General features: G+C 40.9%; 1 protein-coding gene across 5 annotated transcripts in view; it reads left to right on the forward strand.

Moving 5' to 3' along the window:
* CDKAL1 (CDK5 regulatory subunit associated protein 1 like 1) overlaps positions 1–18,656 on the forward strand; it is a 657,744-nt gene that overhangs the window by 615,603 nt on the left and 23,485 nt on the right. For all 5 annotated transcript variants that reach the window (XM_060109792.1, XM_060109791.1, XM_060109795.1 and 2 more), the window contains 2 exons: positions 3,710–3,793; positions 6,783–6,947. In XM_060109792.1, the coding sequence (XP_059965775.1) occupies positions 3,710–3,793; positions 6,783–6,947 (249 nt within the window). The remainder of the gene's footprint in view (positions 1–3,709; positions 3,794–6,782; positions 6,948–18,656) is intronic.

Here is an 18,656-nt window from a genome sequence, read left to right on the forward strand (position 1 = left end):
GAATTTTGGAACTGAAAGGTCCTCTAAAAATCAGAATCTACTTCCTCTTCAGCCCTGCTCACCTCTCCCCAGCTCCACGTCACTTCTTCCAAACTCTCATTTTTTTCTCTGAGGAAAGCAAAGTCCCCAGATGTAGCCAAATCTCTTTTACCTTAAAAATAATCTACCCAGACCCATGTCCTCTCACCCTACTGTCCAGTTCGAATATGTGGCATTTGATGGTGTTGAATAAACCTTCTTCCTACTCCTCTCCCCTGGGCTCTGCTAGAGCTGTGCATTCCTGCTTCTGACCATTCCCTCTCCCTCCAAATAACTTCCCCCTTTCTCCCTGTCCTTGAAAGTTCCAGTTATCTTAAAATCACCCTCCAGACCGACCGACCGTTCTTTGGGTTTACAATTCCACTTGCATCTTAATCATCCCTGCTGAACAGCCATATTGTGCTACCAGTCACAAAGCTTATGGAAACCATTATTTTCAACCTCCTCTACATTCTCAAAATATATATGTGTGTGTGTGTATGTATGTATACAAATATATATATATTCTATAAACTCAGGAGTTGGTTCATTTTTTAAATTACTCAAGCAATCTTGTTGTTAACTTCCTCTTCAAAGGGCTTGTCTTAAGCCAGTGACGTAACCTTGCATTCCTGCCGGAGGTTCCAGCTGTTAGGGAAGGTTCTGACAGGGATGGTGAGTAGCCCAGGAAGCCGCCTTCTCAGCAGAATATCAGAATGTCAGCAGAGAGTAGATGTTGCAGAATCTCAGAGAAGACACACTGTACACCCGTCATTCTCTAAGACAAACTGGTCCCTCTAGGGCAGTGATCCCCAGCCTTTTTGGCACCAGGGACCAGTTTTGTGGAAGATAGTTTTTCACGGATTGGGGGGCTGTAATGCGAGTGACAGGGAGCAGCAGATGAAGCTTCACTCACTCGCCCACCGCTCACCTCCTGCTCTGCGACCCTGTCCGTGGCCCAGGGATTGGGGACCCCTGCTTTAGTGGGTTAGCTCTGCCCTTAACATAATAGAAAGCTGGGTGGTTGTAGTCCTAGTGGCCTAAGGGTAACTGTTGCCCTTTTTCTTCTGAAGCCCTGCTTTTTCCTCTGAGAACAGGACTTCCTTGCTGGATAGGAGAGGCATTCTTAGGTAAATCAGGATGATTATCCTAAATCTTGTTACGTGGTCTTTAACCATACTGGGTTATCATGTGGGGCTGGGGAGAAAACACTTGGAGAGTAAGGAGGTGGCTCATTTAAAAAAACATTTGAGGCTAATAATACGCTTGGCCCATAAGTTTCCTTATTGTCACCAAGGCAAAGTTGCCTCTTCCAGAGTTCCAACTGAAACCCACCCCCGCTTCCTTAACTTCCTTGTTGTTTTTAATTTTATTTATTTATTTTTTTTGCGGTACGCGGGCCTTCTCACTGTTGTGGCCTCTCCCGTTGTGGAGCACAGGCTCTGGACACACAGGCTTAGCGGCCATGGCTCACGGGCCCAGCCGCTCCGCGGCATGTGGGATCTTCCCGGACCGGGGCACGAACCCGTGTCCCCTGCATCGGCAGGTGGACTCTCAACCACTGCTCCACCAGGGAAGGCCCCCTTGTTGTTTTTAAGGTTATTTGAAACAGTTGATTCTCTTAAAGGTCATATTTGATAATTCACTTCATTGCAACTTCATTCTTAAAAAAGAGTACTGCGTAGAGCATTTATTATTTGTTTTTGTTGGATTTTTTTAGGGATTGGGGATAAACTGCATCAGTTTTTCATCAAAGTCCTATCTTGCTTATGCTCATTTTTGCTCAGTAGCCTCTGGGGAACTTTAAGAGCCTCAGCAATGAGACAAAATCCATAGTTGAGGGGACCAAAAGGGTGATTGGAGAGGTGTTTGCCACTATAAATTACTGCCCATAGCAATTTTCCTGAATCCCTTTGGCAAATAATAGTTAAATACTCACATACAAATAGTTCTCTGATGGTTGATCGAAAGCCCTGCCCTCTACTGTCTAAACATAGCAAGTCTTTCTAACTCAATATGTATATATTACTGTCATCGTTATTCTCTCCAGATAAAATGGAATAGCCCAAAAATGATTACTACAACTGTCCACATGAATTCCAACAAGAGGGAAAAAGCGGCGTACGTTTTCAGTGGCTCTCCTCTCTCGTATTGTTGTTAATTTCCTGAAAACTTAATGTTAGATGAAGTGTAATTGCAGATTTCCTTAGGAACCATTGACAGATACTTATCTTAAGTTATAAGCAACTCGCACTGTGAAATGTGTGCAAACATTCTAAGTTTCCTTCCAGAAGCATATACTTCAGTGAAACCCAATATTCATCCGTCTTTTTTAATAAACGGGGCCATTAAAGCTCAAAGTAGAAGCTGGGAGTAGTTCTTTTGTTTCTCCTTGATCTTTAAAAGAGACAATAATGTGGGAACTTTTCACTGGTTTTCAAGGAGTGAACTATGTTAAGTGTTTGATAAGTATCCTAGAGACCTTACAACCTTCAGCTAAGGGGGCTACATTTGATTGAGAGAGTGAAAAAGAGCAAATTATGGTGTATTTAGGTATTGTCATTGTATCATGCACGGAAGAGTTTGGTGTTTTTTTTTTGTTTTTCTCTTTTTGTTAGGTGGTCTATTTAGTGCAGCTGTGTTTATGTTTCCCAAGTGGTAACTGCCTGAACATGGTGACAAGTCCCTACATATGAGAACAGGGATTTCGTTTAAAAAATCTTGCCAATGTGCTTTAACATAGAGGGTTGTATTTATCTAGTAGCAATGGCAAAAGTGATTCCAGGCACAATCATCCAATACAGCTGGTTTGCTAAATCAGACATTTTGACAATGTTGTAAAAAAAAAAAAAAAAAAAAAGTAATGATACTTTAAATGTTGCATTTCACAGTTGAATAAAGTTGGAAATAGTAGACTCTTTTAAAATGGTCACATTGCTTTAACCAACGTTTTGGCTGATTTAACTTCTTGGTTATTAAAAATGCATGCTTAGATCGTAAATATAGATCCTGTAGAGCATTAACAGTCCCCTATTTTTGCTGTCTTTCTCTTAAAAAAATAAAATGAATATGGGGTCATTCCTGCAACAAAAAAGAGACAGTTGCCCATGCCAGAGAAAATGTATATAACAAGTAAATAACTGAATTAATCAGTAATTTCAGAATTGCATGTAACGTGTGAAATGTTTAGGTACAGGGACTTAATGACTAGTTTTTAAGGCATTTTCTTTAGTGTTACATCCCTCATAACTCAAATTAATGTTTATTACCACTTTCATATTGCCAAAATATTTTCATGAATTTGGATTAGAAGCAGCTTGTTCTGGCTTGTTTTGCAACTTTGTTTCAAGAAAAACAAAGTGATATTTAGAAGATTTTGTATGTCTTAGAAGCCTTTAATTATCTAACTTATGTTGAAGAAGGAAATAAGATCAAGTTTTGTTTCATAGATCTGTAAGAAAATAAGATTTCGTTCTACACTAATTTTATATTACTACATAGATAATAATGTCTTTCTGAAAATTTGAATCAGTGATTCTTGTGTTGGCTGTTAAGTAGCTAGCAATCTGGAGTCTACTTTAAATTCAAGAAGCCACGACTTACTGGTCCATAACTATTTGAGTTGGCATTTAATTTGGATGCTCAGGTGTTTGCCCTGATCTCTCCTGGTTTTCTCCCCTTCTCTCCACAGATTGGTGAGAGACAAAAAGTATTAGTCACAGAAGAATCTTTTGATTCCCAGTTTTATGTTGCACACAATCGATTCTATGAGCAGGTAAGAGATACTCCCATGTTCTTAGGGTTTCTCCAAAATGAGAAAGACTTCTAAAAGTAAATCAATGTAAGCGAAAGAGACTTAAAGCGGGGGAGAGGTGTAGAATCTTGTCGCAGGAAGGCTATTCTATAGCATCAAGCCAACCAGGCTAACATGGGGCTTATCTTTGTGGCTTAATCTCCAAAACATTCTATACAAAGGCATAAGTGTGTTTTAGTCCCCATTCATCTTTGACAGGACCAGCCTCTGGCTTTGCTGAGTTTGGAACAGGCACTTCTCACTGCCAAAATCCCCACAGCCTGGCAACGTGGAGGGGAAAGTTCTGTCCAGAGGACAGGAAGGACGTCTGTACCGGCGACATCAGCCTGGAAGGGCAGGGATTTCCTGTCCCTGTCACAGCACTCACACAGGCTTTTGATTGGTTGGTCTGTTGGTTGGCTTTTTTAGTTTTGTTTAGTTTCAGGTGGGTTTTTTTTGTTTTTTTGTTTTTTTTTTAACTTCCACATTGATTAAAAACGCTGGGGGCAAAGGGAAAATAGTCTGTTCGTTGGACTCAACTCAAGTTGGGTGAACAACTCTGGAGACCAGCGTAAGGATCAAACCAGCTTCACTTTGAGAGTTTTCTTCGAGGCCAACCTGAAGGGCTCTCCACTCCCTGCCCGTTAAAGTAGCGTGCTTTGCCCCACCAGCAGCCAGACTTCTATTTTAGCATTTGGGATTCCACTACCCCAGGTGGTAAAGCAATTCAAAAGCGATTGAAGAAAACAGTGCCTCCTTCAGGAGCCATGGACCCTGGGAAGGGCCAAGGAGGAGGTGTAATATGCCCCTCCAGGTTAGAGATTCTCATAAGAGCCTAGGGATTTCATGGGTCATCCCTGGATCGTATCTGCTTTTCTTAATATCAAGTGAGTTTTCCTACTTTTCTTTTTTTTTTTCCTACCCTCATCAAATGACAAGTGAAATGTTTCTCTGTGGGTCATGGCTTGGGAAGGCTCTTCAGGCCAGCCTGGGCAATCACGTAAGGGATGGGCAAGGGAAGCCGACTGCCCATGTTAGACAGCAGGGAAGCCAGAGCCGGAGGGGCCTCCAGCATGGATGTTCCATGTGGAATCATCTCAGACTGGGCACTCGGTCCTCAGGGAAAGTGGGGGAGCTTTTCATGGCCCAGACTGAATGTGCCCTGTTCGGTCCCCAGTAGAGACTACAGCTGAGGCTGGATTCCGAACCCTCCACGTCTGAGCTGAGTCCGTCTCTTCCCCATTTTCCACCTCAGTAATTGACCCCAGAGAGCCATTTTCCTATTCAGGCCAAACTTCTGCTCAGCCCTCAGGAGGAGCCTGATTGTATTTTGTTGCCTCTTTCCTCTCCTTTCTCTTGCCATCTGGGTTTTCGCCCCAGCAGGGAACTTTTTTCCCCTTCATTTTAAAGGCAATGGCATGCCTCATTAGCTGTTTCCTCCAATTTAAAGCAGTCGAGCTTTTTCCAATTATTAAAACCGGAGGGAAAAAAACACTGAGCCCTTCATTCAGATCAAGACAGCAGATCAAGGAGAGTTATTTTCCTCGAGAATAGTACCAGATCTCCCAGGGATAGTTTGCTCTAGAGATTTTCTTGTTTTATAAAAACTGATTTAAAAGGGCTTTCATATCCTGATACTAAAGCTTTTTTAGTCCATTTGCTTGCCATGAGTAATCCACCACCCAGGTGACCTTTCTTCCTATACTTTGATGAAGCAGTGTACTCAGTGGTCATAAAAAATCAAACTCAGAAAGACCAACATCCATTTTTGCCTCTCGGAGAAATTGGCTGTGGAACTTCTGGCTCTCATCTGATTTTTCTTTCTTTCTTTTTCTTTTTCTTTTTTTTTTTTTTTTTTTTTTTGGTCTCTAAAACCAAGCATATCAAAGATTTCATAGGAATTATTTTTCTAAAAAAAGATGACTTCCAGAAGATTGTATCTAGATATCAAAGTATTGCCGGATTAGAATTAGTCTATTTATTTTGGATTATGACTTGAAAAGATTGGCAAGTAGCTCCAGTACTGAAATAGAAGCGTGAGGGAGACATAATACATACACACTACCTGTAAGTCCAAGAGGAGGGGAAACATTTGCTCGAGGTAAACAAGTACCTCCGTCAGTAATCTCTGGTGGAAAGGGGCCATCTGACAGTTTCCTGTGAGCCAGCCAAAGTACCCTTCAGGGGAGCTGGTTCTACGTGGAGGTAGAACTAACAAATACATGCTTTTCATAACAGAGCGAAAGCAATGAACGGCAGCCATCATTTAGCTCCAAACACCAAGGTTTGGAGTATCGAAAAGGCGGCTTTGAAATTTTCTTCCTCTTCCCCCAAAACACACACACACACATGTGCACTTGCACACACACGTATGCACCCAAACATGCGGGCCTTTATTTGAAGTGGCTGCTCAAATCCTGAGTCTGACAGCGAACTTGGAAGGTATTAAAAGTATAAAGCTTTCATCGGTGTTGTCCCAGCTTTCTTCATTGCCTGGGACAGCCAAGAGTAGGATATCAAAGGCCTGTCCAAGAGTGACTGGCTGATGATGCCTCGGGCGGTTCCAGGCCTGCCTTCCACGTGCCCTAGGACCACAGGCATCCCACAAGGAGAGAGCGCTGTCTATAGCCCCTTACCCCTCCCAGAAATGCCTTCCCTTCCCGCTAGACCCCCAGGTCCTTGAGCATCTGGAAGACAGAGCCCACTTAGGATGGGATCCCCAAAGAGAAAAAGGACATTAAGGGACAAGTGAGGGACTCTGAATAAAGTATGGACTTCAGCTAATAGTAATACACCAATATTGGCTCATTAATTGTGACACAGGTATCAGACCAACGTAAGACGTTGATAAGAGGGACACTGCGTCTGGGGTTACCAGCTCTCTGTGCTATCTTACTAATTCTGTAAGTCTAAAACTGTTCTAAGATAAAATTTTGTTTTTAAAAATTAAGCCTTCTCTAATTTTTTTAAGGTTTTAGTGCCAAAGAACCCCACATTCATGGGGAAAATGGTCGAAGTGAACGTTTATGAATCAGGAAAACATTTTATGAAAGGGCAGCCAGTTTCAGATGCCAAAGTATACACGCCGTCCATCAGCAAACCATTAGCAAAAGGAGAAATCTCAGGTTTAACAGAGGTGAGTAGAAGATGCTTTTCCTCTCTACCCTGCTAGTAAAACAGCAGCTCTGGAGGCACAGTGATTTCCCACCATGTTTCTGTTATCATTTATAGTTCCCTTTTTATGTATGCATGAGGCTTTAATTCTTTCTGACAGATTGAAATCTGAATTAGAAAGATGCATTTCTGCTGATGCCTATAGCTTTGCTTCTCTGCCTGTGAAGGGAATAAGCTCTTTCTGCTTCTAGGCTAGAAACAGAGGGCAAAAGCCATTATTTTCAGGTGAAAGATTTAACACGGAAGATGATCTGATCCAGTGTGTTTCTGTGTCAGTAGATCCTCAGTGGAAGGGGGTAAGGAAAGGATAATTTTTGTGCTTTGCAAAGCTGTTTGTAATATAGTAAAAACCCACATACAGTTAAACAGGCATTAAACCATGTCAGTATATGTGGTTATGGTGCCTTTCTCTAGGGTGTTAGCTGAATATCTGCTTGAGTAATGTGGAGTGAAAATTAAACATTTTTTTCTTTCTATAAAAAAGTAACCTGACCCCTATTTTATACCTTGGTAAATATGGCTGTTTGCCAAGCTCTCTCTTACATTTCATTGAGCTACAGCTGTAAAAGCTGATGGAGTGTGAAATGAAAATGTGTATCACATTTCTAAGCATCATTTGATGTCCTTTCTTCAACACAATTGTGAAGTGCTCCCCAAAAAAGTATATAGCGATGACTTAACATTCAGAGCAATGAGTGATATTTATCTGGCTATATAATTCCAAAATTGTTTTAATATATGTATTATCTTTTCCCTCAAAAGAAATGTCAAGGGCATGTTAATTAAGCTTTAGGAATCATGACAAAGACGTTCATATTATCTGTATTCTCGCTTATTGTGGTGGTGGACTCCGGAATCCAAACGTGAGTGACACCTCTCATGAGCTTGACGAGGACACGTGAAGAATCCGTGTGTATAGCCATCTGACTGATTACGGAATGACGTAGGCCAGCCTTTGTCAAAACCCTGCCAAGTGTGTCACCCTGCGCGGCCAGGAGTGAACTCTCATACTTGATAAGCATAACCGTTAATGTTTGCTGTTGTTTAGAAAAAAACCATACATCATACGTGGGGCTTTGGATGGATGGCCAGGAAGGAACAGTGTAATCCAGCATTTAAATTATATTGCTAGAGATGTGGCTTTTGACATGTTAACTACTACTTCAGAAATTTTTTAAGGAAGTGGCTTTTAAAAATTTTTTTTCTGTTTTTCCTCACGGTGTGTTTTACAAGGTTGATTTTAAATCGCCACAGTGACAAGGATTTTATGACAAATGGCAGTGGTGGGCAAATTATTATTTCAAGACCCTGCCTGCTTTAATTCCTTCATGTAAGCCTATTGAAAAGGGTGGTATTTTTTTTAACATCTTTATTGGAGTATAATTGCTTTACATTGGTGTGTTAGTTGCTGCTGTATAACAAAGTGAATCAGCTATATGTATACATATATCCCCATATCCCCTCCCTCTTGCGTCTCTCTCCCACCCTCCCTATCCCACCCCTCTAGGTGGTCACAAAGCACCAAGCTGATCTCCCTGTGCTATGCAGCCGCTTCCCACTAGCTATCTATTTTACGTTTGGTAGTGTATATATGTCCATGCCACTCTCTCACTTCGTCGCAGCTTACCCTTCCCCCTCCCCATGTCCTCAAGTCCATTCTCTACGTCTGCATCTTTATTCCTGTCCTGCCCCGAGGTTCATCAGAACCATTTTTTTTTAGAGTCCATATATATGTGTTAGCATACGGTATTTGTTTTTCTCTTTCTGACTCTGTATGACAGACTCTAGGTTCATCCAGAAAAGGGCGGTATTTTAAAACATCACATTAATAATACACAAATAAGGAAAAGCAGTACCTTTCACTGGTTCCTTAAGTGTAGTGTTGCTTTCTAAAGGGGCAGAGCCCCATTCAAATCCCATGGGCAGCGTTTTCCATTCTCCTCTGCCTCCCTCCAGCCTGGGAAATGGTGTCACCAGTTCTCTCAACAGCCCTCCTCTGAGCCAGCGTGACCCAAAAGCCCTCGGTGAGACGAGGATAAAGGTCATTTGACTGCTGGCCCTTCTGGGCCTCTAGGAATTATAGTTTGATTGCATGCATGAGGCCAAAGGGTTAGGAATATTGATTTGGGCATTTACATTAAGGGAAGCGTCAGGCAAGTCCTTTATCACCATTTGAGACCACGTAAATTAATGAACATAGCTTTACGCTTCATTATTTGTCCGCTTTTAAAGATATGCCAAACTCGGGGTCAAAAATCCTTCCTTAATGAATGTGTCCTGGTGTTACAAATGTTTTTGCTAATGATATGAGCCAAAATAAGTTAAGCAGCAGAAGAACAGCTTCCTTTTTTATAGGATTTAGAAGTAGATGATAGAGGTTATAATCCTGTCTCAGGCATTTTGAGTCTTTGAGTACTGATAAAGGTGCCGGAACTCTGGTGAAAATAATGAGCCTCACTCTGTGGATGAAGTGTGGCCCTGGAAGCAGTTACACCTGAGTTTGCATCTGGACTTGCCAGTTTACCCTCGGCCTGTGACTCCTCTGAGCTTTAGTTTAGTCTGTTAAATGTGACAATAATGTCTGTTTCATAGGGTTGTTGAAAGGAATGTATTCAATAGTGTATGTAAACCACCTAAAACTATTTTGGGGACATAGTAAATAGTTACTAAGTGGTTATTTTCCCTTTCCCCCAAATCTAGCTTCTCTAGAAAAAGCAGACTCTGCAGATGACCGTGGTACTATCAGCTTCGGTCTTGTGATCATGCAGTGCACATTGCATTGGAGTGGGGGTGATCTATTAGGGTAATTTATTCAGTGCCAGAGACACCAATCCCGTCAGAATTTCCATCTTCTTAAATTTTCTAGGCTTTTTCTGAGTTTTTCTAGAGTAATAACCTCCTCATACACACTTTGTAAAGAAACCTAGAAAGGCCAAAGCATCTAAAGCAAAATATTGTGTAAAAAAAAATTATTTTCCATAGTAAATGTATTTCCTTAATTGAGAATTTTAAGATTATTCTTTAAGTATTTATCCCTATGCTACTTTGGACTTACTTTGTCTCACTTTAGGCACTGTTGACCTCTTTTGATAAAACTGATGAGAGGTACAACAGACTAGGGGGAGAAACACAGGCTGGGTAGGAGTTATGAGATCTGGATTATAGGATTCTGGCATTTGCAGTAACAGACTCTTTGACCTTTTGTATATCACTTAGGTTTCCTGGACCTCGGTTGTCTCTAAGACTCTGTGATTGAAATATTTCATTTGACAAAAATGGATTGAATGCATACCCTGTGGCAGGACTTTGAATTCTAATTCTGTTCTGTAAATATTAATAGAAATCAGGCCTTGTTATTTTCAAGTAATAATATTACACAAATGCCCATAACATGGTGGGAAAGGAAAGCTATAGTAAAGTCAAAAGGTTACTGTCCTCTCAGAAATTAGATTCTAATTTAAAAAAAGCATATAGTAATATCTTTTTATGGTTATTAACTATTCCTCTTTTCAGTTCAGTTAGAGGAATGGAGGAAGAGAGGAAGGGGAGAGTAGCATAGAGAGACAAAATTAGTCTGATTATTTTTAGGGAAGGTGGGAGCCAAAATGCCACCTCTAATAACCTAATACGGAACATTTTAAAATAAATATCATTTAAGGGTAATTAATTTCAGAAAAAGGTTATGTAATAATTATCCAATGGAAGGCATTGTAGAGTTTAAAGGGATAAATATAAATCAAAGAAAGGATAGATCATGCCCTTTTCTGTGGAAACTGTCAGGCAACTTTGTTCTTAGGAGGAAGAAGAGATGGGAGGAAGCAGGGGACACATAAGTTGTCATAGACGTTCCAGGACAGTGATTCTCAAGTGTGGTCCCCAGACTTGCAGCATCAGCAATAAATGGGAACTTGTTAAAATGCAAATTCTTGGGCCCCAACCCAGACCTGAGCCAGAAATTCTGGGAAAGGGACCCAGTAATCTGTTTTTTAATGAGTTGTCCAGGTAATACTGATGCAGGCTGAGGTTTGAGAGCCCCTCTTCCAGGAAAATGATTCTCAAGTGGGAAGGAGCATTTGATATTTGTGAAAACAGTATGTTTAGTGAAAAGGGCCAAAAGAGTAGGAACTTGGGGGAGAAACAGTTTTACGATGTTAAGAGCATGATATTTTTACCATGTTCTCTCGTGGAACCTAAATCTGTGTTAACATATCCAATTTAATGTGATGATCTTTTTATACATTTCATGTTTCTTGGGAAATTACTGTGCTGTTCAGGCATTCCATCTGAAGAAAATCTTTGGGTAAACAGGACCTGGTGTCACCAGTACCAAAATCCATGACTATTTGATAATATGAAAAACCATCTGAGAGCCATCATCAAAAGAGTAGGATCAAAAAGCGGTTTTGCTTTAACTCTATTCTGGAAAATTTCTATTACAGAAAATTTCAAGCATATACGAAAGTAGAGAGACTAGTATAATTATCATGTCATCTCTGCTCTTATTCACCCCCATCCCCCTCTGATTCTCTTGAAGAAAATCCCATTTACCATTTTATTTCATCGAGGTATATATCAGAAAATATCTCTGAAAGATGAAGACTCCTTTTAAATACAGTATCAAATCTAAAATAATTAGCATCAATTCTTTATCCAGTTAATGTCAACACAGTGTTCAAATTTTGCAGTTTTTTAAGCAGTTTGTCTGAATCAGAAGGCAAATCAGGTCCACTCATTGCAATTAGTTAGTATGTCTTGTAAGTCACTTTTAATCTATAGGTGTTCCCTTTTCTCTCTCTTTTTTTGTCTTTTTGTATTGCAGTTCTTTGGTTGTTTTTTTTTTTTTTTGCGGTACGCGGACCTCTCACTGTTGTGGCCTCTCCGTTGTGGAGCACAGGCTCCAGATGCGCAGGCTCAGCGGCCATGGCTCACGGGCCCAGCCGCTCCGCTGCATGTGGGATCTTCCTGGACCGGGGCACGAACCTGTGTCCCCTGCATTGGCAGGTGGACTCCCAACCACTGCGCCACCAGGGAAGCCCTGTATTGCAGTTTATTTGTAGAAGAAACCAGGTTGTTTGTCCTGCAGCATTTCCCACAGTTTGGAATTTGCTAATTGTATCCTCTGATACAGGCTTCTCTGTTCCCCACTTGTTTTATAAATTGGTAGTTAGATTTAGAGGCTTAATCAGATTCAGGTTTGAGTTTTTGACAAGATTACTTTGTGTGATGCTGTGTATTTCCATTATGAGGCATAGAATGTCTGGTTGTCTCTCTTTATGTGTCAGTGGTTGATGAGCATTGCCTAGATTCATTGAGTCATTAGGGGTTTCAAAATGGTGGCATTCTAATTCTGTCTTCCCTTCCTCATTTATTAGCTAAAAGCACTTCCATGAAGAGAAACTTTGCCTTACTCATTTTTGTTTACCCTGAGGTACATTTCTGACAGGAAAGGTGAGATAAAGGCTTGATGTCTTTCTCTCTGTTTACCAGTTTTAAAACTTTGAGTTGATTCTGTAACATCCTCCAAAAGTAGCCAATGAGGGTTTTTTTAGTATTATTATAAACTCATGGATTTTGCATGTTTGATATGGTTTTATCCGTTGCAGTTATTATATTTAATTGGTGCTCAAGTAGCTGCATTTTTAGAGAGTGGAAGCTCTTCAAATTACCTTCTCAATCCTTTGACACAGCTCCTGAAGTCTTTGATAGTTTCTTTGCTTTTTGATGTGACAAGATGTTCTAGGCTCATTCTTTGCTCCAGACCTGGAATCAGCCATGTCTCTAAGGAGCCTTGGTTTCTTTTAGTTAAACAAATGATATTTAGAGCCTACAGTGTGGGCTATTTAATTGGTCATTATTTTTATACCTTTCAGCAGGTGGAGCTACAAAATCCACCACCCCCCCTTTTTTTCAATTCATACTAATGCTCCCATCCAGGTCAAATTCTGAAATTTTCTGTCCTGCACCTGTAACTTCTTTCTTCCAGCCCAGTTCACAGTAACACAGCGTAATTATTCATTTGCTTTATCCTATAATATTCACGTAACTGCCTAATAATAACTATACCAACACTATCACCACAATATGATTACTGAAAGCAGTTTAGGTGGTGGTGGTGGTTTTTCCACTGGTTTTGTTCATAGAGTGCATCCCACTAGGGATGTACAGGCAAAAAACAGTTCTAAAGGCACGTGAAATAATTCTTCTTCATATAGTTATACCAACAAATCAATACGTAAGTAGGAGTATTCATTTTCCATTTCTTTGAATTTTTAAAACTTAATTTTGTTTCATAATTATGTAAAATACTTTGCAAAATCAAACCTACAGAAGTGTGTTCTGAGAAGTCCACCTTCTACTACTCCTGTCGCTTCCACCGTTTCCTTTCTTACCTATTTAAGGAACTGTTTTTGTTTGTTTTAGTTTTCAGTTTATTCTTCCAGTGGTTTGTCTTAACAATGTAAACATTTATATATATTACATACTTTTTATTACCTTCCTCTTAGATAAATGGTGGATACTTTTGCTATTTTCACTTAGCAATATATCTTGATGGTTACTGCCTAACTGTGTATAGAAATTCAGTGAATGTTTCTAATGATTTTTCCTAGGCTGTTAAACAAAATACCTGAACGTCTCTATTGCTCTAGCACCTGAGTTGAATAATATTACCCTGTATGAAACCCAATACCCTTCTGGTCAAAGAAAAGACAGGCAGAATTACCTTATAGAGAGCACTGGCTCCTAGACCTACAGGAGTGGACCGCAGCCTGATGGAAGGCATTAAAGTGGCCAGAGAAACAATAGGCCAGAGGATAGAAGTGGTCAGACATGCAGGTAAAATAAGGAAGGTCCAGAACCAACACTGGCAGAAAGCACCCGTGTCCCAGAAGAGGGGCTGCTTTGGCTGGTGGACTTCAACACGTCAGAAAACTGTCCCTGTTTAGAAATGAATGCATCTGGTTACCTTAGCCTGGTACCATTATACACGTGATTCATTTACTTTCCTCCGTTGAGTTCATGATTACCAGGCCACCCTCTGAATATTGTTTGCCTTTCCTATGCAAATCTGCCTTCCTGCAGGAAGAAAATAGATTTGTTCAGACCTCTGTAAATGTGCTGGTCATAAATTGGCATTCCAGTTTTATACACTGGTCTCCTGAGTCCCATCCACGTTTTCCCTTCTGTAGATGCTGAGCGGTTCAGTTTCTGAGCTTTCAAGGCTGTGAGCCAAACCCTGGGCCATGTTAAATCCCCTAAGAGAACAAATGCCACCCCATGTGGCCTCTGGAGAGATTGCAAGGGATTTTTCCCCTCTCTTGTACCTACTCTGCATTGCCGTTGACTAAATACTCCACACCTACTGCTATGATGCAAAGCCAGTATTTATGGAGTGTTTATTATGGGCTAAATACTGTATCTTACACACGTTCACTCACAGTATCCCCATAACGCTGTGAGGCAGGTACTATTCTTATCCCTATTTCAGAGATGAGGAATCTGAGCATCAGTAACTCAATAAATAATAACAACTTATCCAAAGTCACAAAATTAGAAGGTGGGAGAGGCAAGCCAGGATTTATTTCCCAGTCTTACCAATTTCCAAGCCTGTGTTCTTATATTTGAATTGTGGTAAAATACATATATAACATAAAATTTACCATCTTAACCACTTTTTTTTTTGCAGTACGCAGGCCTCTCACTGTTGTGGCCTCTCCTGTTACGGAGCACAGGCTCCGGACGCGCAGGCTCAGTGGCCATGGCTCACGGGCCCAGCCGCTCCACGGCATGTGGGATCTTCCCAGACCGGGGCACAAACCCGTGTCCCCTGCATCGGCAGGCGGACTCTCAACCACTGCGCCACCAGGGAAGCCCTTAACCACTTTTAAACGCACAGTTCAGTAGTGTTCAGTCCATTCACAAGTTGTTCAGCCTATCTGCAGAACCCATTTGTTTCATCTTATAAAACTGAAAGCCTGTACCCACTGAACAACTCCTCATTCAGCCCTGCCCCTGGCAACCACCCTTCTGTCTCTGAGCTCACATACGAGGAATCATAGCAGTATTTGTCTTTTTGTGCCTCGTTTCTTTCACTTAACGTAATGTCCTCAAGGTTCATTCCTGTTGCTGCATGTGTCAGAATTTCCTTCCTTTTGAAAGCTGAATAATATTCCATTGTGTATTTATACAACATTTTGTTTATCCGTTCATCTATCAGTGGACACTTGGGTTGTTTCCACCTTGTGGCTGTTGTGACTCATGCTCCTGTGAATGTGGTTGGACAGATATCTCTTTTGAGATTTTGCTTTTAATTCTTTTGAGTATATACCCAAAAGTGGAACTGCTGGATCATATGGTAATTTTAACTTTTTTAGGAACTACCATACAGTTTTCCACAGTGGCTATACCATTTTACATTCCCCCCAGCAGTGCACACGGGTTCCAGTTTCTTTCATATCCTTACCAGCCCTGATTATTTTCTGGTTTTTTGGTAGTAGCCATCCTGATGGGTGTGGGATCAAGCCTGGGTTTTTAATCCCAGGCCTATACTACCTTCCCTTTTTGAGTTGCAGGAGTCTTATTTGACAACTTCTGGACAGCAGTTTCCTTTTATATAACAGAGAAGCTTACACTAGGTACAAAAAAGGAGAGAAAAAAATGCTGAGAAAATGGACAGTATTAATCATCTTCTCTGTGTTCTGTTAAAAGTGGTTCGAATTGTGAGTTTGCCTTAGGAATACATGGGAATGTGAGCACTACTGCTGCTTGATAAAGACTAACCAGATTTACTGCTGATGTTCTTTCTCCTTTTATGGCCCATGTTATAACAAATCACGTGAATCCTCCCATTTCTAGGATCGATGCTTAAGAAGTCAGAGCTATTTTGTGCCTGACAGAAGAGAGAGAAGAAGAAAATTCTCTCCTAATTCTAAACTTAAAAGTAGTCAGTTTTATTCCAAAGTTTTCCTCTTATTAGTTTTATTCCTAGTCATAGAGAATTGCTTTAAAAAAAGAAGAGGTAGGGTGGCTTTGTGAAAAGAGCTCGAGATTTGGAACCTGTCAGGTGTGGGTTCAGATTACAAGTACAATTCCTGTGATGTTGTACAGCACACTTTCTTCAGTCGGTCTCTTCATCTGTAAAACGGGCATAACTAATTCGCAGAAGATTAAATTAGATAATATGGACAGTGTGCCCAGTGCATAGTACATATGTTAATATTTGATAAAGGGATTCAGTAAGTATGCCTTTAAAAATCAGTGATTTACTGGCTTCTATTTTAATATTTTTACTTTAACTTTCTAAGTGGTACTTTGCTTCCATTGGTCGTCACTATACAACACAGTATAGCAAATAAGAACATGGATTCTGGGTTCTGATCACCTGCGTTTGAATCCTTGTTTCACCACAAGAATTAGACCTTGGGCAAGTTACTCAACCTCTCTCTACCTCAATTCTTGCCTCTGGAAATGGGGGACATAATAGTACCCACTTCGTAGGATTTACATGGAAATGGCTTAGCAATCAAGAAATGTCAGCTACTGTTACAGTAAATGTTGGCTACTGATAATTAATAATAATTATTATTAATTTGTGATACATGCGAGGGCATCATTTTACTTTAAGCAATGAAGGTAAAAATTGCATAATCTTCTATCATTTCAAGTGTTGTGCTCGTCACCCATTGGTTTCCTACAAAATGGCAAATGAAACCAGATTCATTTAGGGGTTCTTCCACACAGTGAGAATGACAAATTCACAGAAAGAGGCTCAGTAACAATCTTATAGCACTGGCTGTTCTTACTGACAGGCATTTCTTCCTCTTATTCCTTATGCCCCCTTTTAAAGGAGAATATTCTAGAATGGAGACTTGGACCTACCCTGTTTCTCACAAGGGAAGGGAAGACTTCTCCAGGGTGCCTGGCTGCCACCTGTTTCTCATCTGTTGGGACTTTGATCCTAATAATGGATTCACTTGAGCAGTTAGATAGCTCAGCACCAACTTAGCCAGCTGCCCTCAGAAACGAAGCAGAAGTTTTAAAGGGTGGCATGGTTTGCCTCATTACCAGACAAAGGGCCAGCAGGATATTCAGGTGTACTGAGTTTTATGTACAAACTATACTATATTTTCAGAGCTTTGACCCTTAGAAAAGCATTGTTAAAATGGTTTCCTCTTCATCTAACATTCATTTCCAAAACTACTGAAGTGAAAGGGTCTATTAGTTCAGGGCCAGATTTGAAAGCGCATGAAAACTGCATTCATGAGGTTAAGAAATGGCTTAACAATTAAGTTAAAACAGTTGAAAGTGGATCTAATTTCAAACAGATCAGCTAACCGTGTTAGAAGTAAATGAGGGTGTGTTCCTTCCGGATTTTTCCTTCCACCCCCAAGATACTGGCTCCAATCCCGAGCAATTTTTGCTAGTTTTTTTTTTTTCTTTTTAACTTTATATAATATTGAATTATTCATTGCCCATATGTTAAATTGTTGTCACAATTAAAACTGTAGCACATTTAATATTTAGTCCATTTCTTCCTTTCATATGGCTTCTAATTAGTTCCATTTGCAGATCCATTAGGATGTATTTGGGTTTCACAGTCTAGATACACAGCTTTTTTTTTTTTTTTTTTTTGCCGTATGCGGGCCTCTCACTGTTGTGGGCTCTCCCGTTGCGGAGCACAGGCTCTGGACGCGCAGGCTCAGCGGCCATGGCTCACGGGCCCAGCTGCTCCGCAGCATGTGGGATCCTCCCGGACCGGGGCACGAACCCGTGTCTCCTGCATCGGCAGGCAGACTCTCAACCACTGCGCCACCAGGGAATCCCTAGATACACAGCTTTTATTCTATGCCCCTGAGCTATATTTTACTGGGCATTACAGCTGAACTTGTCTGATTATGTCAGTTCAAAAGGTCTTCAGTATGTTTGCAATACCTTCCGTGCACCAATTTGAGTAACATTCGAAGTATCAGAGCGAGCTGATGCTAAACAATTAGCTTTCATTTCACTTGCATCACTAACTGTGTGATCACTGACGATCATTTTCCCTCTCCAGAGGCTTGTCGCTGGGGCACAGTGAGGGGAATTGCCTGCATCAAGGGACTAATTGTGTCTGGATGATAATAATAATAGCTACTGTTTAGTGAGCCTCTAGTGTGTGCCTTGGTGTTGAGGCTTTTTACCTGTATTACCTCCTTTTATTATTCTGGCCTGGGTTAGAGCAGCTAGAACACATGAAGTGTCTTTTTTTTTTTTCTTTTTCTTTTTTGATGTGGACCATTTTTAAAGTCTTTATTGAATTTGTTACAGTATTGCTTCTGTTTTATGTTTTTGGTTTTTTGGCCACAAAGCATGTGGGATCTTAGCTCCCCGACCAGAGATCGAACCCACACCCTCTGTACTGGAAGGTGAAGTCTGAACTACTGGACTGCCAGGGAAGTCCCATGAAATGTTCTTTACATGGCTGTGCACGCTCACAAAGAGACATCATAGGGTTGGATTGGGCAGGCACTTTCCCTTCCTCTGCATACTTTGCCCACAGTCGGAGAAGCGGGTAGAAGGAGCTTGAGGCAAGGCCACGGGCAGACTCCCGGAGCTAGGAACGGCTGAGGGCGAGAGAAGAGAATGAGGCCCCCCCAGCCTGAATTACTCACAGATTGAACATGCAGGGAATGCC

Source organism: Mesoplodon densirostris, chromosome 10 (genome assembly GCF_025265405.1).
Source record: "Mesoplodon densirostris isolate mMesDen1 chromosome 10, mMesDen1 primary haplotype, whole genome shotgun sequence".
Taxonomy (NCBI): Eukaryota; Metazoa; Chordata; class Mammalia; order Artiodactyla; family Ziphiidae; genus Mesoplodon; species Mesoplodon densirostris.